The sequence below is a fragment of the Salvelinus namaycush genome, unplaced genomic scaffold (assembly GCF_016432855.1).
Source record: "Salvelinus namaycush isolate Seneca unplaced genomic scaffold, SaNama_1.0 Scaffold277, whole genome shotgun sequence".
Lineage (NCBI taxonomy): Eukaryota > Metazoa > Chordata > Actinopteri > Salmoniformes > Salmonidae > Salvelinus > Salvelinus namaycush.
Genome location: NW_024059641.1, coordinates 134,095 through 158,731, shown reverse-complemented (window position 1 = coordinate 158,731; position 24,637 = coordinate 134,095). Strand labels below are relative to the sequence as shown.

Genomic DNA, 24,637 nt, shown 5'->3' with positions numbered 1-24,637 from the left:
GAAGACTAACAACTGAAAGACTAATGAACATTCTAAGGAAATTCCATTGATTAAAATATTAATTGGATGCAATATCCAACCCAAAATATAGGATTGTTTTTTAGGAGGGGTTCTGATAGACACTATAGGGGTGTCCACTGAAAGTTGACTAGTAACAACTGGGACCTAAAAGATACCCACCATGAGACCCACTAAATCTGCGCAAGAAGAGACAAACAAAAGAAAAACCCACACCAAATTTAAAGACAGGAAGCAAACCAAAAAGGTAGCGCAACTAAAGGTGTTGACTCTCCACATCTATCAAGACAACTGGAGCCAGTAGTAAACAATGGACCAGATCGGACAGCTCAGAGCTTCTGCTCTTCTCTGTCCATAAGAAACAAATGGATTGGTGGAAGAGGCAGGGCAGGCCAGGAGCAAGGAAAGAGGGTGTGGTCCAACAGGCATAGATTAGAGCCAACTTTTTCTTTTCCCTAGTTTATGGTGTTTAAAAAGAATTTAAAAAATTTAACTTCATTAAAATTATAGCTCACAACTGTGCGGGGGGAGAGGGGTGGGGGTGCTAAGGAGCATTCACATATATCTACACACTTTCAAACACACAATTTTTAGTATTTTATTTATTTATTTATTTTTCCTCCTTTTCCCCCTTCTACGCCAGTTTCAGCATTACGGTGTATCTGTGGTCCATTTGTCCCACGGCTTCCTTCAGTGATGGGTTGTGAGTGGCTCTGTTAATGAACTTCTGGCCAATGGTTGACTGTCTATTGCTGGTTGATGTCAGTCCAGATACGTTGTTAACGTACTGAAAGAAGGATCGGATGTAGCTGATGTAGACTTTCAGCACTGTCTGACACAAATAAAAAAATGAAAGTAAACAGAAATATTTAGTACACAACATACAGAAGACTAACAACTGAAAGACTAATGAGCACCCTAAGGAAATGCCAACAAAAGAAAATCCCACATCAAAAGACTGGAAGTGGAGCAACTAAAGGTGTTGACTCTCCACATCTATCAAGACAACTGGAGCACTGGGCCAGACACTCTTAAATAGAACCTGGACCAGCTCAGGTGAAACACCTTCCCATTAACGAGATGGACAAGCCAGCACAGGTGTAACACATACTGACTAACGAGGTGACACCAATCAGTGCGTCCTACGTGCTAACGAGCTATACGTGCTAACGAGCTATACGTGCTAACGAGCTATACGTGCTAACGAGCTATACGTGCTAACGAGCTATACGTGCTAACGAGCTATACGTGCTAACGAGCTATACGTGCTAACGAGCTATACGTGCTAACGAGCTATACGTGCTAACGAGCTATACGTGCTAACGAGCTATACGTGCTAACGAGCTATACGAGCTAAAGTCCAACCTCAAAACATAAATGGAAAAACCAAAGCCTGTAACTCCTCCCCCCTTAAGACAAATATATCCTATATTTTTGTTGGACAAGTTTGATCACCCCCAACAGAAAACTTTCACATAATCAACTACAATACTTCTACAATATAAACATAGTGTCTGCTGGCTGTCAACAATTAAAAACAAGAAAAAACAAGTATTTCTAAATAATATATCATCGTATTATTTTTTAAATCATTTCTCTTTAAATAGAATCCTAAAACCCACTAGCTTCTAGAACTCTCGTCCCCTTGGAACGAGCCCAAACAAAACTCATCTCCAATACGGAAAAACGTGCAGTCAAAATAAATTGTGATCCATGGCAACGCACTGGCTAAACGCAAAACTTGTTGACTGCCCACCCTTAATACAATCAGCAACCAACTCCTGCAATATCCGTAGTAACTTTCCACCTTACTTCTATCTCTCTTTTGAGGGTTCACTCGATAGGCATGTTGTTGGATCAGGGCCCAGTCCCCAATGTCATGCATTTGGGTTAGCACATCTGAGAATGAACCCTGATATTCTAAAAGCAGGGCAACATTGTCAATATAATTGTACCCAAAAATGGTCAGCTGGTTGCATAAATAATTATGATTACTAAATGTTACATAATTGTAAATATGAAAATCAAAACCAAATGTACACCCCTTTGTTAATATGTATTGGCAATACTTCACTTAATGGTGAGGCATGGAATAATAAAACATGTATCTTTTGTCAGGCTGGATGTTTGAAATATGAGGTGATTTGAGTCATGCTTCTTCAGTAGTGGAATAAAGACAATTAGAATTTGAATGTTGTAAAGAAATACTGGAGTGATGTCAGATTGTTAATAAAATTGATTATAGACCAATTTATTATACTGCTTTCATGTGTGTATATACACAAACATCTGCAACAATTATCATCTTACATGTATATTTTTAAACAAGCAGCCTTTTCAACTTGTAGAAAACAGCTAGCTACATTTGGAAGTGCTGCATTTTGATTAAAGTGTGTCACCAACGCAGTAAGTGTAACACAGCTATTTTTTTGTTAGTCACTTTTTGTAAAATAATACTCTTTCAATTCAGAGCCTGGATTTTCCCCTGAGGCTAATATCCATATCATGCTGCAATCAATTGAACAGGGCAAAGGAAAAGGTAGAACATCATTAAAATACTCCTTCTACAATGTTAAAACATTCTACATTGTGACATCATTAAAATACTCCTACTACAATGTTAAAACATTCTACATTGTGACATCATTAAAATACTCATACTACAATGTTAAAACATTCTACATTGTGACATTATTTCATTGATATCATGAAACAACTTCTTCATGTATTTTCTGATGTTTGATCAGATATCTTTTATCAGAGTATCTCTTGTCACATTGATCACAGCTATGAGGTTTCTCTCCTGTGTGTGTTCTCTGGTGTGAAGTCAGCTGGCTAGATGTAGGAAACCTCTTCTCACAATGATTACAACTATAAGGTTTCTCTCCTGTGTGTGTTCTCTGGTGTACAGTCAGATGGCTTGATGTAGTAAAACTCATCCCACATTGATCACAGATATAAGGTTTCTCTCCTGTGTGTGTTCTCTGGTGTGAAGTCAGCTGGCTAGATGTAGGAAAACTCTTCCCACATTGATCACAGATATAAGGCTTCTCTCCTGTGTGTGTTCTCTGGTGTACAGTCAGATAGCAAGATGTAGTAAAACTCTTCTCACATTGATCACAGCTATAAGGCTTCTCTCCTGTGTGTGTTCTCTGGTGTGAAGTCAGAGAGCTAGATATAGTAAAACTCATCCCACATTGATCACAGCTATAAGGTTTCTCTCCTGTGTGTGTTCTCTGGTGTGAAGTCAGATTGCTTGATGTCGTAAAACTCTTCCCACATTGATCACAACTATGAGGTTTCTCTCCTGTGTGTGTTCTCTGGTGTGAAGTCAGATTGCTTGATGTAGTAAAACTATTCCCACATTGAGCACAGATATAAGGTTTCTCTCCTGTGTGTATTCTCTGGTGTGATGTCAGCTGGCCAGATCTACCAAAACTCTTCCCACATTGACCACAGCTAAAAGGTTTCTCTCCTGTGTGTTGTGTGTGTGTGTTCTCTGGTGTACAGTCAGAGAGCCAGATTGAACAAAACTCTTCCCACATTGACCACAGCTATAAGGTTTCTCTCCTGTGTGTTTTCTCTGGTGTACAGTCAGAGAGTATGATGTAGTACATCTCTTCCCACATTGATCACAGCTATAAGGTTTCTCTCCTGTGTGTATTCTCTGGTGTGATGTCAGCTGGCCAGATCTACCAAAACTCTTCCCACATTGACCACAGCTATAAGGTTTCTCTCCTGTGTGTATTCTCTGGTGCACTGTCAGATAGCAAGATGCACCAAAACTCTTCCCACATTGATCACAGCTATAAGATTTCTCTCCTGTATGTATTCTCTGGTGTGATGTCAGCTGGCCAGATCTACCAAAACTCCTCCCACATTGAGCACATCTATAAGGTTTCTCTCCTGTGTGTGTTCTCTGGTGTAATGTCAGATGGCCAAATCGACTAAAACTCTTCTCACATTGCCCACAGCTATACGATTTCTCTCCTGTGTGTGTTCTCTGATGAATTGTAATGCCTGATGAGGTGAATCTCTTCCCAGTCAGAGCGGCAGTGAGTTCTCCTCCCTGTGGGTCTCTGCAGGTGTTTCTTGAGGTGTTCTGATCTGGAGAGACTCTTCTCTGCCTCGTCAGCATCATGAGGTTGTTGAGGCTCCCCAGAGGATTCACGATAGTCCCGTATCTCTCCTGTGTGAACATCAAAGTCAGATAATTAAAGGCCCACAACAGTGGAAATCCACTGTAAAAGGTGATGCCAACAGCGTAGCCATGATGTTGTACAACAATTGACGTCTGTAATGAATGTTAAAATTATTTTACAATTGTCTTAAAATGAGCAAGAATAGTCATATTTTAGTAGTAACATCGATGATTGTAGACTAGAAATAAGTTATTCATGTTGTTGAAACTCTAAGCAGTGTGCCAGACGACTTTTGGTCTCCAATATAAGCCCCTTTCTGTGTTTAATAAAATTGCGGCACGAGGGCGATGCACATGCAATTTGGTTGTAGAAACTCCTCCCTGCTAATGAGGAAACCACTAGTTATGGATGTAGTATATCTGGTAATGAGGAAACCACTAGTTATGGATGTAGTATATCTGGTAATGAGGAAACCACTAGTTATGGATGTAGTATATCTGCTAATGAGGAAACCACTAGTTATGGATGTAGTATATCTGGTCATGAGGAAACCACTAGTTATGGATGTAGTATATCTGCTAATGAGGAAACCACTAGTTATGGATGTAGTATATCTGCCTGGAGCAAAAATGGTGAGCAAAGCTTTTAGTTTTTCACAATGTATTCTGAATGTGAATAGGGGAAAACTCATGGGAGTAAACTCCATTTCCAGGTTGCTTATGAGTGCATTTCACACTACTTTGGATTATAATTATACAATATAAAATGATCAAATTATAAAAAGACGCAGAAAAATGTATCCATGCATTTGTTACTTCTAGGTTAGACTACTGCAATGCTCTATTTTCCGGCTACCTGGATAAAGCACTAAATAAACTTCAGTTAGTGCTAAATACGGCTGCTAGAATCCTGACTAGAACCAAGAAATTTGATCATATTACTCCAGTGCTAGCTTCCCTACACTGGCTTCCTGTTAAGGCAAGGGCTGATTTCAAGGTTTTACTGTTAACCTATAAAGCGTTACATGGGCTTGCTCCTACCTATCTTTCCGAGTTGGTCCTGCCGTACATACCTATACGTACGCTACGGTCACAAGACGCAGGCCTCCTAATTGTCCCTAGAATTTCTAAGCAAACAGCGGGAGGCAAGGCTTTCTCCTATAGATCTCCATTTTTATGGAACGGTCTGCCTACCCATGTGAGAGACGCAGACTCGGTCTCAACCTTTAAGTCTTTACTGAAGACTTATCTCTTCAGTAGGTCATAGAAGAACACACACAGGAGAGAAACCTTATAGCTGTGATCAATGTGGGATGAGCGCCCCCCAATAATATATGCATATTATTAGTAGTATTGGATAGAAAACACTCATATGTCCAAATAGCCACTTGTTGTTAGCGTGTTCAGCCCAGTAATCCATCTTCTTCATGAGGCGCAGGCACTTCGTCCAGACAAAAACTCGAGAAGTTCCGTTACAGTCCTTTAGAAACATGTCAAACGGTGTATGGAATCAATCTTTAGGATGTTTTTAACATAAAACATCAATAATGTTCCAACCGGAGAATTCGGTCACATGAAATGTTTGGTCACATGGAATCAAGTGGTCACTAGAAGTCTACGGTGCCAAAGAGAATTATAGTTGGGGGTGTTGGGAGTGTTAAGTGTGTTGATATAACGGTAATAATGTCAAAATTCCACTTTTAACAACCATCAGAATTGGTTAAAAAAAGTTATGCCTGAGTGGCAGAGCGATCTAAGGTACTGTATCACAGTGTTAGAGGCGTCACGATAGACCCGAGTGGTGCAGCAGTCTAAGGTACTAGATCACAGTGTTAGAGGCGTCACTATAGACCCGAGTGGTGCAGCGGTCTAAGGTACTGCATGGCAGTGCTAGAGGCGTCACTAGAGGCGTCACCTGGGTTCGATCCCGGGCTGTACCACAACCTGCCGTGATCGGGAGTTCCATAGGGCGGCACACAATTGGCCAAGCGTCGCCCGGTGTTTCCTCCTACACATTGGTGCAGCTGGCTTCCGGGTTAAGCGGGCGGGTGTTAAGAAGCGCGGTTTGACGGGTCATATTTCAGAGGACGCATGACTCGACCTTCGCCTCCTGAGCCCATTGGGGAGTTGCAGCGATGAGACAAGATCGAAATTGGGGAGAAAAAACGGGGGTAAAATGATAAAAAAAAATTAAAAAATGACAACAAACAAAGGTTGCATCCCAACGTGGCAATAAACAGAAGGCAAAGTGACCATGTCACAATGAACTCAAACGTTTTACCATTGGAACACTTGATGTAATGATGTAATAATGGACAAAATGAACTCAAACGTTTTACCATTGGAACACTTGATGTAATGATGTAATAATGGACAGAATGAACTCAAACGTTTTACCATTTTACCCACCATTTGCAACAACGTCACTGAGCACCATCACTATCTTTCCTTCATGGATCTCCTGCATGTTTACATATCTGGCATTACTCATCTCATATGTATATACTGTATTCTATCCTATTCTACTGTATCTTAGTCTATGCATTACTCATCTCATATGTATATACTGTATTCTATCCTATTCTACTGTATCTTAGTCTATGTATTACTCATCTCATATGTATATACTGTATTCTATCCTATTCTACTGTATCTGTCTATGCCGCTTGTCCATATATTTATATATATATATATGAGTCACTGGCTTACTGGTGCTCTTCCATGCCGTCCCTAGGAGGGGTGCGTCACTTGAGTGGTTTCAGTCACTGACGTGATCTTCCTGTCTGGGTTAGCGCCCCCCCTTGGGTTGTGCTGTGGTGGAGATCTTTGTGGGCTATACTCGGCCTTGTCTCAGGATGGTAAGTTTGTGGTTGAAGATATCCCTCTAGTGGTGTGGGGGCTGTGCTTTGGCAAAGTGGGTGGAGTTATATCCTGCCTGTTTGGCCCTGTCTGGGGGATATCATCGGATGGGGCCACAGTGTCTCCTGAATCCTCTTGTCTCAGCCTCTGGTATTGATGCTGCAGTAGTTTGTGTCGGGGGGCTAGGGTCAGTCTGTTATATCTGGACTATTTCTCCTGTCTTATCCGGTGTCCTGGGTGAATTTAAGTATGCTCTCTCTAATTCTCTCTTTCTTTCTCTCTCTCGGAGTACCTGAGCCCTAGGACCATGCCTCAGGACTACCTGGCATGATGACTCCTTGCTGTCCCCTGGCCGTGCTGCTGCTCCAGTTTCAACTGTTCTGCCTGCGGCTATGGAAACCTGACCTGTTCACCGGACGTGCTACCTGTCCCAGACCTGCTGTTTTCAACTCTCTAGAGACAGCAGGAGCGGTAGAGATACTCAATGATCGGCTATGAAAAATAAACTAACGGCAAGGCCACAGAACATGACATAAGCAGAGCTGTGGGAGACCACCTCAAGCCCCTGGTAGAGCCGTGTGTGGTGTTTACCACTCCACCAGCAGAGCTGTGGGAGACCACCTCAAGCCCCTGGTAGAGCCGGGTGTGGTGTTTACCACTCCACCAGCAGAGCTGTGGGAGACCACCTCAAGCCCCTGGTAGAGCCGGGGGTGGTGTTTACCACTCCACCAGCAGAGCTGTGGGAGACCACCTCAAGCCCCTGGTAGAGCCGGGGGTGGTGTTTACCACTCCACCACGCCTTCAGCAGGCTTGAAAAGTGGGATTGATACTGATTTTCATACTAAGATGGACCAAGAGTCTGTTGATTGGTCGTTCATTTGTTAAAATCAAATCAAGCTTTATTTATACAGCACATTTCAGACATGGATGCAACACAATGGCTTCACAGGAGAAAACAATGAAAATAAACAGAAATATTTAGTACACAAAAATAACAGGATAAAAAAAACAGAAGATTAACAACTGAAAGACCAATGAGCATTCTAAGGAAATGCCATTGATTAAAACACTAATTGGATGCAATATCCAACCCAAAATATAAGCTTGTTTTTTAGGAGGGGCTCTGAAAGACACTATGGGGGTGTCCACTGAAAGTTGACTAGTAACAACAACTGGGACATAAAAGACACCCACCATGAGACCCACTAAATATGCCCAAGAAGAGGCAAACAAAAGAAAAACCCACAACAAACTTAAAGACAGGAACCAAACCAAAAAGGTGGCGCAACTAAAGGTGTTGACTCTCCACATCTATCAAGACAAATGGGGCACTGGGCCAGACACTCTTAAATAGATCCTGGACCAGCTCAGGTGAAACACCTTCCCACTAACGAGATGGACAAGCCAGCACAGGTGTAACACATACTGACTAACGAGGTGACACCAATCAGTGCTCCCAACGTGCTAACGAGCTAAAGTCCAACCTCAAAACATAAATGGAAAAACCAAAGACTAACTAACACCTTAAGAGTTTGCTCACCAACAACAGAAAACAACTTCCATTTCACATTATAATCAACTACAATGCTTCACCGTCACCAATATAAACACGGTGTCTGTCTACTGGCAAACAACAATTAAAAACAATATGTATTTTTTATTATTCCCACAAAGATTTTTCTTTCTATAACTTCTAGAACTCTCGTCTTCCTAAAACTCACTAGCTTCTAGAACTCTCGTCTTCCTAAAACTCACTTGCTTCTAGAACTCTCGTCCCCTTGGAACGAGCCCAAACAAAACTCATCTCCAATACGGAAAACCGTGCAGTCAAAATAAATTGTGATCCATGGCAACGCACTGGCTAAACGCAAAACACAAAACATTTTGACTGCCCCCCTTGAGACAATCAGCAACCAGGTTGTTCTCACCACGGACATGTCTGATTTCAAGAGGAAACTCCTGCAATATCCGTAGTAACTTTCCACCTCACTGCAGAGCTTCTCTCTCTTTTCAGGGTTCACTCAATAGGCATGTTGTTGGATCGGGGCCCAGTACCCAATGTCATGCTCTAGTACATTACGTTTGGCACATGTGAAAATGAACCCTGATATTCTAAAAACAGGGCAACAATGTCAATATAATTGTACCCAAAAAACTGTCAGTTGGTTGCATGAATAATTTTCATTACTAAATGTTACATGAAATGTTAATATGAAATATTTGATTGCATAGTATTATTTTCAACGGCTTTTCAATTACATTTTGCTAGGTGGGATAGCCCCAATGTCAAAACACAGTTTTAACGTGTCCAAATCAATAATCAATATGCAGAAACAGTTTGGGATAAATTGAAAACCTAACATGTGGTATATACACAAACATCTGCCACAATAATTGTCTTTTTTTAAAACAAGCTCCTTATAAACTGCACAAGCACCAAAAACACTGTTGTTTTGACAAGTAGCAATAAATCACGGATATCGATTAGGGGGGAAATCAGGTTGTACGTGCTGTTGAAACTAACACAACAAAAGAAAAACATGGAAATGAGAGATATATTTTAGCTCACTGGTTAGAGGACAACCTGCAGAAGACAGTCAGCTACATATTGGAGTGATGCATTTAAATGTAGGGGTCGCTAAACAAAGGAACACAACACTTATTTGTCATAACTCATCGATATTATGTTGAAATCAGTTGATTCTGGGAATAATGTGTACATCACTGGTTAGAGGACAACTCTTTTTTTGTTAGTCACTTTGTGTTAAATCACATAAATTTACATTTACATTTAAGTCATTTAGCAGACGCTCTTATCCAGAGCGACTTACAAATTGGACGTATAGTACTCTTTCAATTCAGAGCCTGGATTTCCCCCTGAGGCTAATATCCATATCATGTTGAAATCAATTGGAAAACGTTTAGGGTTCTACATTGTGACATTCTGACTGACTTACTGGAGAGTATATTAATATACTATATATTAAAACATTCTACATTGAGACATTAAAATACTCCTACTACAATGTTAAAACATTCTACATTGTGACATTAATTCATTGATATCATGAAACAACTCCTTCATATATACATTTTCTGATACTTGATCAGAGATCTTTTATCAGATTATCTCTGGTCACAGCTAAGAGGTTTCTCTCCTGTGTGTGTTCTCTGGTGCACTGTCAGATCTCCAGATTGACTAAAACTCTTCCCACATTGACCACAGCTATAAGGTTTCTCTCCTGTGTGTGTTCTATGGTGTATAGTTAGATAGCCTGAAGAAGAAAAACTCTTTCCACATTGACCACAGCTATAAGGTTTCTCTCCTGTGTGTATTCTCTGGTGTGATACCAGATGGCCAGATCGAACAAAACTCTTCCCACATTGACCACAGCTATAAGGTTTCTCTCCTGTGTGTATTCTCTGGTGCACTGTCAGATCTCCAGATTGACTAAAACTCTTCCCACATTGACCACAGCTATAAGGTTTCTCTCCTGTGTGTATTCTCTGGTGCACTGTCAGATCTCCAGATTGACTAAAACTCTTCCCACATTGACCACAGCTATAAGGTTTCTCTCCTGTGTGTGTTCTATGGTGTATAGTTAGATAGCCTGAAGAAGAAAAACTCTTCCCACATTGACCACAGCTATAAGGTTTCTCTCCTGTGTGTATTCTCTGGTGTGATACCAGATGGCAAGATCGAACAAAACTCTTCCCACATTGATCACAGCTGTAAGGTTTCTCTCCTGTGTGTATTCTCTTGTGCACTGTCAGCTCTCCAGATTGACCAAAACTCTTCCCACATTGATCACAGCTGTAAGGTTTCTCTCCTGTGTGTATTCTCTTGTGCACTGTCAGCTCTCCAGATTGACCAAAACTCTTCCCACATTGATCACAGCTGTAAGATTTCTCTCCTGTGTGTATTCTCCTGTGCACTGTCAGCACTCCAGATTGACCGAAACTCTTCCCACATTGATCACAGCTATAAGGTTTCGCTCCTGTGTGGATTCTCTGATGAATTTTAATGCCTGATGAGGTGAATCTCTTCCCACAGTCAGAGCAGCAGTGAGATTTCTTCCCTGTGGGTCTCCATTGGTGTTTCTTGAGGTGTTCTGATGTGGAGAGACTCTTCTCTGCCTCTTCAGCATCATGTTGTTGTTGAGGCTCCCCAGAGGATCCACGATAGTCCCGTATCTCTCCTGTGTGAACAACAAAGTCAGACGGTTAAAGGCCCACAACAGCAGAAATCCACTGTTTATTTTAGGTAAAAGGTGATGCCCAGAGCATACCCATGCAGTTGTACAACAATTGATGTCTGTTAAATTATTTTACAATTGTCTTAAGACAGTCAAGACCTAAGCAGTGTGCCACACCAGACAACCTTTGGTCTCCAAAAAAGGCCCCTTTCTGTGTTCTGTGCTAAAATTGAAGCACGAGGGCGATGCACACACAATTTGATTGCAGAAACCGCTAGTTATGGATGTAGTATATCTGCCTGGAACAAAAATGGTGAACAAAGTTTTTAGTTTTACACAATGTATTCTGAATATAACAGCGCAAGATCAGGAGTGCTACTCAAGGAAACTCACATTAAACAACACAATGTAACTCCAAGTCAATCACACTTCTATGAAATCAAACTGTCCACTTAGGAAGCAACACTGATTGACAATAAATTGCACATGCTGTTGTGCAAATGGAATAGACAACAGGTGGAAATTATAGGCAATTAGCAAGACACCCCCAATAAAGGAGTGGTTCTGCAGGTGGTGACCACAGACCACTTCTCAGTTCCTATGCTTCCTGGCTGATGTTTTGGTCACTTTTGAATGCTGGCGGTGCTCTCACTCTAGTGGTAGCATGAGACGGAGTCTACAACCCACACAAGTGGGTAGTGCAGCTCATCCAGGATGGCACATCAATGCGAGCTGTGGCAAGAAGGTTTGCTGTGTCTGTCAGCGTAGTGTCCAGAGCATGGAGGCGCTACCAGGAGACAGGCCAGTACGTCAGGAGACGTGGAGGAGGCCGTAGGAGGGCAACAACCCAGCAGCAGGACCGCTACCTCCGCCTTTGTGCAAGGAGGAGCACTGCCAGAGCCCTGCAAAATGACCTCCAGCAGGCCACAAATGTGCATGTGTCTGCTCAAATGGTCAGAAACAGACTCAATAAGGGTGGTATGAGGGCCCGACGTCCACAGGTGGGGGTTGTGTTTACAGCCCAATACCGTACAGGACGTTTGGCATTTGCCAGAGAACACCAAGATTGGCAAATTCGCCACTGGCGCCCTGTGCTCTTCACAGATGAAAGCAGGTTCACACTGAGCACATGTGACAGACGTGACAGTCTGGAGACGCCGTGGAGAACGTTCTGCTGCCTGCAACATCCTCCAGCATGACCGGTTTGGCGGTGGGTCAGTCATGGTGTGGGGTGGCATTTCTTTGTGGGGCCGCACAGCCCTCCATGTGCTCGCCAGAGGTAGCCTGACTGCCATTAGGTACCGAGATGAGATCCTCAGACCCCTTGTGAGACCATATGCTGGTGCGGTTGGCCCTGGGTTCCTCCTAATGCAAGACAATGCTAGACCTCATGTGGCTGGAGTGTGTCAGCAGTTCCTGCAAGAGGAAGGCATTGATGCTATGTACTGGCCCGCCCGTTCCCCAGACCTGAAGCCAATTGAGCACATCTGGGACATCATGTCTCGCTCCATCCACCAATGCCACGTTGCACCACAGACTGTCCAGGAGTTGGTGGATGCTTTAGTCCAGGTCTGGGAGGAGATCCCTCAGGAGACCATCCGCCACCTCATCAGGAGCCTGCCCAGGCGTTGTAGGGAGGTCATACAGGCACGTGGAGGCCACACACACTACTGAGCCTCATTTTGACTTGTTTTAAGGACATTACATCAAAGTTGGATCAGCCTGTAGTGTGGTTTTCCACTTTAATTTTGAGTGTGACTCCAAATCCAGACCTCCATGGGTTGATAAATTTGATTTCCATTCATAATTTTTGTGTGATTTTGTTGTCAGCACATTTAACCTGTTTGGGCTGCAGCCCGACACCGGTACACTTATGACAACATCCAGCTCAAGTGCAGGGCGCGAAATTCAAAATATATATTTTTAAAATATTTTACTTTCACACATTAACAAGTCCAAGACACCAGATGAAAGGTATACATCTTGTGAATCAAGCCAACATGTCCGATTTTTAAAATGTTTTACAGGGAAGACACAATATGTAAATCTATTAGCTAACCACGTTAGCAAAAGACAACACTTTTCTTACTCCATCCGTTTTTCACTCCATCAGTAGCTATCACAATTTCGACCAAATAAAGATATAAATAGCCACTAACCAAGAAACAACCTCATCAGATGACAGTCTGATAACATATTTATTGTATAGCATATGTTTTTCGAAAAATGTGCATATTTCAGGTATAAATCATAGTTTACATTTCAGCTACAATCAGAAATTGCACCGAAAGCAGCAATAATATTTACAGACACCAACGTCAAATACCTAATTACTCATCATAAAACATTTCTGAAAAATACATAGTGTACAGCAATTGAAAGACAGGCATCTTGTGATTCCAGACAATATTTCCGATTTATTAAATGTTTTACAGCGAAAACAAAATGTAGCGCTATATTAGCGTAGCCACAATAGCCAGAAACACTTGGGCGCCGACGACCAGTTCACATGCACGACAGATATTAGAAATAGCATCATAAAATGTTTCTTACTTTTGGTGATCTTCCGTCAGAATGTTGAACAAGGTGTCCTTGGTCCAGAATAGTCATTGTTTGGATTCAGAATGGCAACTTTCTCTCTTCATTTAGCAAGCGCGCTAGCCGGGTTCCACGGATCTCTCCATGTAAACAAACGGAAGACAACGGAACACGGCAAAACTCACAAATTTTTTAAATAATCTGATGAAACTATATTGAAAAAACATACTTTACGATGATATGGTGACATGTATCAAATAAAATCAAAGCCGGAAATAATAGTCACCTATAACGTCAGCAAAAGAAAAGGCAATCCCACTGTCCAAATGGCGCAATTCAGAGTACCGGAAATGGGGTACACGTCATTCCAAGAGGATTTATTCCATCCCAGATCGAGATAATCACCTCATTTCTCTCTCACAGCCTTCTTGACACCCAGAGGAAGGCGAATGAAGTGTATGTAGACTCTTACATGTCATGCCCATGTATAGGCAGGAGGAGGAAGAGAGCATCGATTTCAGACTTTGAACTTCCGGCTCAGGAAAAGTGCTGCAGAATGAGTTCTGTTTCACTCAGAGAAATAATTAAAACGGTTTTAGAAACTAGAGAGTGTTTTCTATCCAATAGTAATAATAATATGCATATTGTACGAGCAAGAATTGAGTACGAGGCCGTTTGAAATGGACACATATTATCAGGCTACTCAATACTGCCCCTTGCAGCCATAACAGGTTAACCTGATGAGGATAGAGGGCGCTATTTACACTTTGGGGGAAAAACGTGCCCAATTTAAACGGCCTCGTACTCTATTCTTGCTCGTACAATATGCATATTATTATTACTATTGGATAGAAAACACTCTAATTTCTAAAACCGTTTGAATTTTGTCTGTGAGTAAAACAGAACTCATTTGGCAGCACACTTTCTGACCAGGAAGTGGAAAGTCTGAAAATGATGCTCTGTTCAAGGGCCTGCCTATAAATGGGCATGATACGTATGAGTATACATGCACATCATACACCTTCCCCTGGATGTCAAGAGGAAGTGAGAGAAAAAAGGAAATGTTTATCTTGGTCTGAGGTGGAATATATCCTCTTGGCACGACGAGTCATCCATTTCCTGTTTTCTGGAGAGCGCGCAGATGGACCTGGAATTGCCTTTTGAAAAGCCGTCGTTATAGGCGACTACTATCTCCGGCTTTGATTTTATTTGATACGTCACAATATCATCGTAAAGTATGTTTTTTCAATATAGTTTTATTAGATTTTTGAAATGTATTCGGGACGTTAGGCGTGTTGCGTTGTGTGCCTTTTTTCAGAAAGGATAGCTTAGCGCCACTTAGCCAGTGTGCTTGCTAATTCAAGAGGGAAAAACGATGTTCTAAATCCAAACAACGACTGTTCTGGACAAAGGACCCCTTGTCCAACATTCTGATGGAAGATCACCAAAAGTAAGAAACATTTTATGATGCTATTTCATATATCTGTCGAACTGTATACTAGTAGTTTTGCGCCCCGGTTTTGGACACTCTCTCGCTATAACATAAGCCTTATGTCGTAATTAAGATATTTTTAGAATTCTAACACTGCGATTGCATTAAGAACTAATGGATCTATCATTTCCTATACAACATGTATTTTTTTGTAATGTTTATGAATAGCTATTTGGTCAGAATAGGTGAGAGTCTAATAGAAATATCCGCACATTCTGGGAAAAGGAAGCTACGTTAGCATAATGTATAACCACTGATTTCAGCTCTAAATATGCACATTTTCGAACAAAGCATAAGTGTATGTATAACCTGATGTTATAGGACTGTCATCTGAGGAAGGTTTATGAAGGTTAGTGAAAATTGATATCTTTTGCTGGTTTATTCGCTAACGCTAACGTGCCTATTGCTAACGTGCCTATTGCTAACGTGCCTTGATGAATGAATGCGGTTGTGTGTAGGCTATTGTAGTAAGCTAATATAATGCTATATTGTGTTTGCTGTAAAACACTTAAAAAATCTGAAATATTGGCTGGATTCACAAGATGCTTGTCTTTCATTTGCTGTACACGATGCATTTTTCAGAAATGTTTTATGATGAGTATTTAGGTATTCCACATTGGTCTCTATAATTACTCTGGCTGCTTCGGTGCTATTTTTGACGGTAGCTGTGATGGTAGCTGCAATGTAAAACTGATTTATACCTCAAATATGCACATTTTTCGAACAAAACATAGATTTATTGTGTAACATGTTATAAGACTGTCATCTGAGGAAGTTGTTTCTTGGTTAGTTTGGTTGGTTCTTGGTTAGTTAGGTTGGCTTTGTGCATGCTACCTGTGCTATGAAAAATGTCTGTCCTTCTTTGTATTTGGTGGTGAGCTAACAAATATACGTGCTGTTTTCGCTGTAAAACATTTTTAAAAATCGGACATGTTGACTGGATTCACAAGATGTGTATCTTTCATTTGCTGTATTGGACTTGTTAATGTGTGAAAGTTAAATATTTCTAAAAAATATTTTTTGAATTTCGCGCTCTGCCTTTTCAGTGGAATGTGGGAGGAGTTCCGCTAGCGGAACGCCTGGGCTGTAAAGGTTAAATTCACGCCTCGCTGGAAGCTCCGCCTTCCACTGTCGATGATTGTGAGGCTCGGATTTATTCCTTAAATTTAACACCACTCTTCACCGACCCAGGAAGGGGTGTGGCCAAACAGGTGTTTCCCCTCGTTTCCCTTCTTCAGGGAAAACTAGGTATAGTGTTAGGTTCTAATTTTTCAGAATAAATAACTCACGGACACGAGAGAAGTTTAACCAAGTTTAATTATTCCCAAAGGGTCGTTACAGCTATAATTCAAACAAAAACATGTTCTCACCATCACAAGTATATATACCCCACTTTGGACACCCCTCCTTCTCTCCAATCCTTACATCTTCTGGGTCGACAGGAAGACGATAACAGGATACTAAACCCGTATTACTCCCTTCAGGGGATCTTACCTGACCTCCTGTCCTCAACCCCTCTTTCGCCTAATCCACAGATGTCCATCCGCTTCCCCTAAAGCAATCCTGTGATCTCCTCCCATCCACCAAGCACATTCCACAGCCACTGTCTTTCTACAGATCTCACTCCTTTATATACTCTGCGTCTGACCTATCATGTCTTTAATATCTCAATGTTCAAAGTTTAGCCCGAATCCAACAATAGTCATAAAGTTACACTCCCTTTCAGTTGGTCAACTTCGGTACAACATACTATGGGGAAATAAAATCATTCCCCAACCGACCCAAACGGATACTAAATGAAACGGCCCCTGGCAGACCACCCAGACCTGACCATACAAGATGCAGCAGTTTTGTCAATTTATTAATTGTGTTTTGTTTGAAACACTCCTGTCAATGTTGAGTAAGGACGCACACCTGATTACCCATATAGAAGTAGGATTAATCTATCTGGCCTGCACACAAATGTAGGTTTATAACTGTGCCCATTTGGGGATGTCCAATAGTATTTCTGATTGTCATAACGCTGCACCACTAATGAGTTGCTGAGCTTCTCAAATACATTTTTTCTTCACCTCCAAACAGCAAGTAAACAAAGTCTAATCAAAATCAATTGCGAATGACAATAGTTCCTCAAAGTATTTTCGTAAAATATTTCCAGCTCTCGCCCTTCCGATAACCACTCGGCATAAAAAGGGAAAAATGTAATGCTCTGATCCAGTGGAAATGTCATAAAATACTTGATTACTTCTTATCCATTGCACAAATAGCCTACAGCTGTGTCTGTCCAGAACTCACTGGAGCAGGAAACTGACGGCCTAGAATATTTTATACAATGTTGCAAGCTTGCTATCCGAGTTTCCTGACCCAGTTGATAGTTGATACAATGTTTCAAGTTTGTTGTAGACAGGCCATGTGCTGCCAATGTGATTTCTAGGACATTTATTTCTATCAGGATATTTTCTACCTGCAGAATGCAATGTTTTTATTTGTTGGCTTTATGTAGGCTATCTTTACATAGTTGGCAATGTCAATAAAAGTTACTTTTAGATTTGTATAATTTTCCTTTTGATAGAATGTAGATTAATCACAGACAATCATTTTGAGATACTATTATAAATTAAATGAAACTGTTCCAGTAAAATGTACATATGAAAATCATAACTGGCACCAGATCAGTAGAAATGGTCAGATAAATTGGCACTCCAACTGGAAAAGGTTGCCGACTGCTGGTGTAGTCTATTACTAGTCTAGTAGTCTATCTATCTGTAGTCTATTAGTCTATTGCTGCAAACTTCAGGAGCAGAACGGCAGAATTTACGAAGTCCAGCAGCAGAGGGGGGCTCCCTCTGGTCGGGTTATGTTGACGACCGGCTCCCTCTGGTCGGGTTATGCTGACAACCGGGGGTTGTATTGACGACCGGCTCCCTCTAGTCGGGTTATGTTGACGACCGGCTCCCTCTGGTCAGGTTATGTTGACGACCGGCTCCCTCTGGTCAGGTTATGTTGACGACCGGCTCCCTCTGGTCGGGTTGTGTTGACGACCGGCTCCCTCTGGTTAGATTATGTTGACGACCGGCTCCCTCTGGTCAGGTTATGTTGACGACCGGCTCCCTCTGGTCAGGTTGTGTTGACGACCGGCTCCCTCTGGTCAGGTTGTGTTGACGACCGGCTCCCCCTGGTTAGATTATGTTGACGACCGGCTCCCTCTGGTCGGGTTATGTTGACGACCGGCTCCCTCTGGTCGGGTTGTGTTGACGACCGGCTCCCTCTAGTCAGGTTGTGTTGAAGACCGGCTCCCTCCGGTCGGGTTGTGTTGACGACCGGGGGTTGTATTGACGACCGGCTCCCTCTAGTCGGGTTATGTTGACGACCGGCTCCCTCTGGTCGGGTTATGCTGACAACCGGGGGTTGTATTGACGACCGGCTCCCTCTAGTCGGGTTATGTTGACGACCGGCTCCCTCTGGTCAGGTTATGTTGACGACCGGCTCCCTCTGGTCAGGTTGTGTTGAAGACCGGCTCCCTCCGGTCGGGTTGTGTTGACGACCGGGGGTTGTATTGACGACCGGCTCCCTCTAGTCGGGTTATGTTGACGACCGGCTCCCTCTGGTCGGGTTATGCTGACAACCGGGGGTTGTATTGACGACCGGCTCCCTCTAGTCGGGTTATGTTGACGACCGGCTCCCTCTGGTCAGGTTATGTTGACGACCGGCTCCCTCTGGTCAGGTTATGTTGACGACCGGCTCCCTCTGGTCAGGTTATGTTGACGACCGGCTCCCTCTGGTCAGGTTGTGTTGACGACCGGCTCCCTCTGGTTAGATTATGTTGACGACCAGCTCCCTCTGGTCGGGTTGTGTTGACGACCGGCTCCCTCTAGTCAGGTTGTGTTGACGACCGGCTCCCTCCGGTCGGGTTGTGTTGACGACCGGCTCCCTCCGGTCGGGTTGTGTTGACGACCGGGGGTTGTATTGACGACCGGCTCCCTCTAGTCGGGTTATGTTGACGACCGGCTCCCTCTAGTCATTTGTGTGTATAATTTATTTAATCAAACAGCGTGCTTAAAGCATCAGACAAGTTCAGTACATACAGATTTTATAAAAACACATGGGGCGATTGGTAGAAAGAACAGATGACTCTTGGTTGACCAAGATGTATTTTAGTTGGGGACAGCACTAGAACATGATTTTGGGGCTCCCGAGTGGCGCAGCGGACACTGCATCTCAGTGCTTGAGGCGCCACTACAGACACCCTGGATCAAATCCAGACTGTATCACAACCGGCCGTGATTGGGAGTCCCATAGGGCGGCGCACAATTGGCCCAGCGTCTTCCGGGGTAGGCAGTCATTGTAAATAAGAATTTGTTCTTAACTGACTTAACTGAAATAAGGGTTACATTTAAATAAATTTAAAAAACAGTGTTTCATGATAAACCATTTTTTACAAATCCATCAAGGCACCAACTTTGAGAAGGGTTTAAAACAAAGGTTTCAAACCAATTCATGAATGTAATTGCTTCTAGGTATGTCTTGCCTTTAATGTAAAGGCATGACAAAAAATTGGCTGAATATTATACAATGACTTATCAACAGCTCTAATAATTTGCCTTCACAGGAAATCTTCACTGGCAATTCTAGAATATACTATATAGCCTAGAAACCTGGTTAAACTATCACTATGACATCATGGATGAATTCTAGAATATAATATATAGCCTAGAAATCTGGTTAAACTATCATTATGACATCATGCATGGCCAGTCCTTGTATTCATAGTGTAGTGAATTCATGGGGTAGCCCTGAGCTGGACTCAAACCTGGGTCCAGCGACTGTCAAGCCAACACCTTATAACTGTTACACCAAGATGTCTGAACTTCTTGACGAGGTCGCTAGGTGTTGAGTTAGGGTTGCTACAATAGCTTTCTCTATGAATTTGAGAGTGGTTACATTTCTCCAGCCCCATCCCTCAGCTGTTTACCAAACCAAGTCTCTTGGCAGCCATTTTGTTGCTGTTTAAATACTAGGTTGTCTCTTTAAAAAAGCCACACATCAATCAACCAATCTGAAGTTGAAACAATAACAAAGCAGTCATTCCACCACTGTTTTGGTAATAAGATGATGATGGGCCTGGAGACATTTAACTACTCTCAAATTCATAGACAGACCTATGGATGAAAGGACTGACCATCCATGATATCAACATTATAGTTTTAACCATGTTGAGGCTGTTGATATACATTGTTTCTAAACATTGGAGTAAAAAAAGCTTATTTGGGGTTCTGATGGGGTACAACAGTTTAACTAAGCTCATGAGGCATGTGTTATATTCTCCAAGAATCAATGGCTATAAATAAATCATTTAAAAGTCAAAATATGGATGTAGCAATTGCAGATTTCCCCTTTAACACCAAACATCAGTTCAACAACTGCAGAGTTTGTACCTCTGTATTTAAGACAGTACTTACCAGTGGTAATCACGGCCCGGTTTCTCAAAACCATCTTATGGCTAAGTTCATCTTTAGAACCACTGGATGCCTTAAATTGCGTTTGGGAAATCGGGTCCAGATATCCCGTTTCTTCCTCCTCTTCTTCCGATGAGACCGTACTCTCCCCATCCTGCGCTTTCACTTCAAAAACTGAATCCTCCTCATCTTTTACTGTAACACCCTCCTCCTCTTTCACTCTGAACGCCTCTTCTTTCACTGTAACGTCTTCCTCTTCTTTCACTGAAACGTCTTTCTCTTCTTCTTTCAGGGCAACAACCTCACCCTCTACTTGTTTTTGTATTGTAACATCCTTCTCTTCCTCCTCCTCTTTGATGAGAGCTTCTTTCTCCGTCCAGCAGACCGTCTCTTCTTCACCAGGAAGAGAGTAATTTAGTGAACTCATGGTCGGAGATGTTAGCTGGCTAGGCTAATGCTAACTTAACCAGCCCGCCAGCTGAATAATAACAACAACACCGTAAATATGAAATTAAATAATATAACTTACTAACTAGACGACAGACGAGGGTTTAAAACACAGTGGCTAATATACACTAAAGCGTCTAAAGAGCTTTATTGGTTCGGCTATTTTGTCTAGCAAGCTACAGAGGTGGCGGACTAACTGTTGCTGCTGCTGAAAGAAGCGTTCCGTCCACTAGATTATACGTCACACTAACAGCATTGCGTTCCGTCCACTAGATTATACGTCACACTAACCGCATTGCCTTAAAATCGCACACCGCCATCTGCTGACTGGAGTGGGTAACGCTCAGTCTGAACCTCTGACTACGATGGAGATGTGCGACTTTAAGACAATGACGCTAGTGTGACGTAAAATATATATTATAATGTTCAGACAAAAAGTTAGTGTAGGAAGCATGAGTTTTTACTCACCAGTGTAACAATACAGTGTGGTTAAAGACTTAGTAACTTAGTTGTGTTCACGATCTGGTTCCCTATAAGCACAACCAGTTATGTTTTTGAATTATCACATATGTATTAATTTATTTCGGGATTCTGGGTAATCCACAGCAGATTTATGGAGAATTGCTCTGTGGGTGAGTTCAAAATTGAATAGTCCCGGGATAGAAATATATAAAGTTGACATTACATCATAAAATCCACCTTTTAAATCATACATTAGCAATTTATGTTTTAGTAACTACTGTTGTTGGTTTGGCGTCAAATAAGCCTCTCTTTATATGTTATTTGCCGAATCTCAGTTTTCCATGTGGGTTTTATGCTAAAGTTCCCTCTTTCAAGTTGGTATCTAACTGGAAAATGCATCTTCTTTAGGAGTGCTATTTTTACCCTTTCGACTACTGATCGTTCATCCACACTGTGTGTCTCATCAATGCAGGTCATTTATGACAAATGTATAAAGTATATGTTTTATAAACTCATGAACACCAGACAATTTATTAGCACGGTTCTTGTTAGTTTAGGTGTGTTATACTTCTTCGCCACCAGAGGGGGACATTGAGTAAATCTTCAGGTTCATTTGATATATTTTGATAGTAAAATGGATGACAGTTTATTCTGATGTAGTGAATATGAGACACATGGAAACAATGTATTCATTTTATTATAGTAAATTAGGAATTAGTAGGAATTGTTAAATCCACTATACGATCACAATGACTTTGATAGACATTTCAATAGTTTTTTTGTTCGAATATTATAGGGCAGATTAATGGAGAAATGCTGTGGGAGTGCTATTTATATCCCGTCACTACTGATCATTCATCCATACTGTGTGTGTCCCATCATTGCAGCTTTGGAAATAAATGAACTATCCATCCATTGCTCCTTCCTGTGTTGACTCACTGACTTGAGAGACCAGGAAGGTCACACTAGCTCGATAGGTTGATATCTAGCTCAAGCTTCACCTCATGCTTTTCATGAACTGTGTGGTTGTGTTATCTAGTGGGAACCCGTTAGCACGGTGGGCTCTGGTGCCTTCTTGCCGTGGGCTCAAAATGACAGAGGAAATCAACCTGCTTGCTCCTTTTTGTTTTGTCAACTTTTCGATATGGATGTTATGTTTGATACCGGAGGTATCATTGAATTGAATTGAATCATTGCATTGAAAGCAGTAAACTTTTTTTGTGTTGATGCCTGTATCACTTTATCAGCAGCACGTGATCAATGACGTCTGAAGCTTCGTTTCATCGAACAACCACCTGATTGGTTTGGTATTGGGCTGGTTCGACACTGCAGGCGACTGACTGATCTACAAATCACCTTACATCATAAAGAACTACTCATTATTATTTATAAATCAGTCAGCCAGTCACCATTTACCCACAATGCAGCATGGATTTGATGCTCTCAAACACGGCCAGTGGTTTAATATATGACATAATGGCTACGCTGCTACGGCGTGTGACTTCATGACATAAATGACATAAAGGCTATGCTGCTACGTGCTACGGTGTGGGATGTCATCTATAATAATGACATAAAGGCTATGCTGCTACGGTGTGGGATGTCATCTATAATAATGACATAAAGGCTATGCTGCTACGTGCTACGGTGTGGGATGTCATCTATAATAATGACATAAAGGCTATGCTGCTACGGTGTGGGATGTCATCTATAATAATTTATCTGTTCTAAATTCTGTGTTGCTCAAAGCCTTGAGTAATGAACCTATTTTTGAGACTATTGGCTGGAAAGCGTCAATGCTTCAGGAAGCTTTGTTTCACCATCATGGAATCTATCTATTTTGGATGTTGGGGATTTTCCCTGCCATCATTCTGTATGTCTCTTTTGATCTGCAGTCATGTTTTAGTTGGGTTTTGTTAGTTGGGTTCTAACTGGTCTCCATTAGTTGTGCTCCAGCTTGCTGACCATAGTGTCACGAACCGGCTCGAAGACCGTGACAAAAAGTGAGACAACGTGGAGATAAAGAATAACAAAATATATTTATTAACTGAAGTAAAGTAAATACAATTAACACTGCTGTGTGTTTAGTCAGTAGTGTAAGTGATTGGTCACGTGTTTACATGTGATAATGAGGGGTGTTGAAAGGTGCCAACGCAAACAACCAAAATCTGTCTGTGTCTGCATGGAGAGAGTCTCCTCAACGACTGGGGAAGAGGTGCATTTATCCTGGGACATACCAGAGCCCAAACAACCAAAATCTGTCTGTGTCTGCATGGAGAGAGTCTCCTCAATGACTGGGGAAGAGGTGCATTTACCCTGGGACACACCCGAGCTCAAACAACCAAAATCTGTCTGTGTCTGCATGGAGAGAGTCTCCTCAATGACTGGGGAAGAGGTGCATTTATCCTGGGACACACCCGAGCTCAAACAACCAAAATCTGTCTGTGTCTGCATGGAGAGAGTCTCCTCAATGACTGGGGAAGAGGTGCATTTATCCTGGGACACACCCGAGCCCAGGTGTGTCCCATTTCACTGAAGACCCTCCCGGCTCCGCCCACCGACATCCTATTAAGGAAAACAAGAGCAAAGAGAAATAATTCTGCAGACAGAGTGGGAGGGTCGTCACAGCAGTCTGGTGATATACCAGGGACTGGGGATGTAGTTAGGTTTGTATGCAGTCTGGTGATATACCAGGGACTATGCATGCAGTTAGGTTTGTATGCAGTCTGATGATATACCAGGGTCTGGGCATGCAGTTAGGTTTGTTTGCAGTCTGGTGATATACCAGGGACTGGGGATGTAGTTAGGTTTGTATGCAGTCTGGTGATATACCAGGGACTATGGATGCAGTTAGGTTTGTATGCAGTCTGATGATATACCAGGGTCTGGGCATGCAGTTAGGTTTGTTTGCAGTCTGGTGATATACCAGGGACTGGGGATGTAGTTAGGTTTGTATGCAGTCTGGTGATATACCAGGGACTATGGATGCAGTTAGGTTTGTATGCAGTCTGATGATATACCAGGGTCT

The 24,637-nt window shown here is 42.1% G+C and overlaps 2 protein-coding genes across 2 annotated transcripts in view; both read right to left on the bottom strand.

Moving 5' to 3' along the window:
- Nucleotides 1-652: 652 nt before the first annotated feature.
- On the bottom strand, nucleotides 653-4,184 carry LOC120039522 (zinc finger protein 2 homolog). The gene is made up of 3 exons (XM_038984930.1): nucleotides 3,548-4,184; nucleotides 2,787-3,458; nucleotides 653-850 (listed from the first exon to the last, which is right to left on the bottom strand). Exons 1-3 carry the CDS (start codon nucleotides 4,157-4,159, stop codon nucleotides 653-655), a joined length of 1,482 nt encoding a protein of 493 aa, XP_038840858.1. The 5' UTR covers nucleotides 4,160-4,184.
- Nucleotides 4,185-10,393: 6,209 nt separating this feature from the next.
- LOC120039524 (zinc finger protein 271-like) overlaps nucleotides 10,394-24,637 on the bottom strand; it is a gene marked incomplete at its 3' end in the record, with an annotated part of 57,045 nt that continues 42,801 nt past the window's right edge. Inside the window, exon 4 of the mRNA XM_038984932.1 lies at nucleotides 10,394-10,684. Coding sequence (XP_038840860.1) covers nucleotides 10,394-10,684 — 291 coding nt within the window. The remainder of the gene's footprint in view (nucleotides 10,685-24,637) is intronic.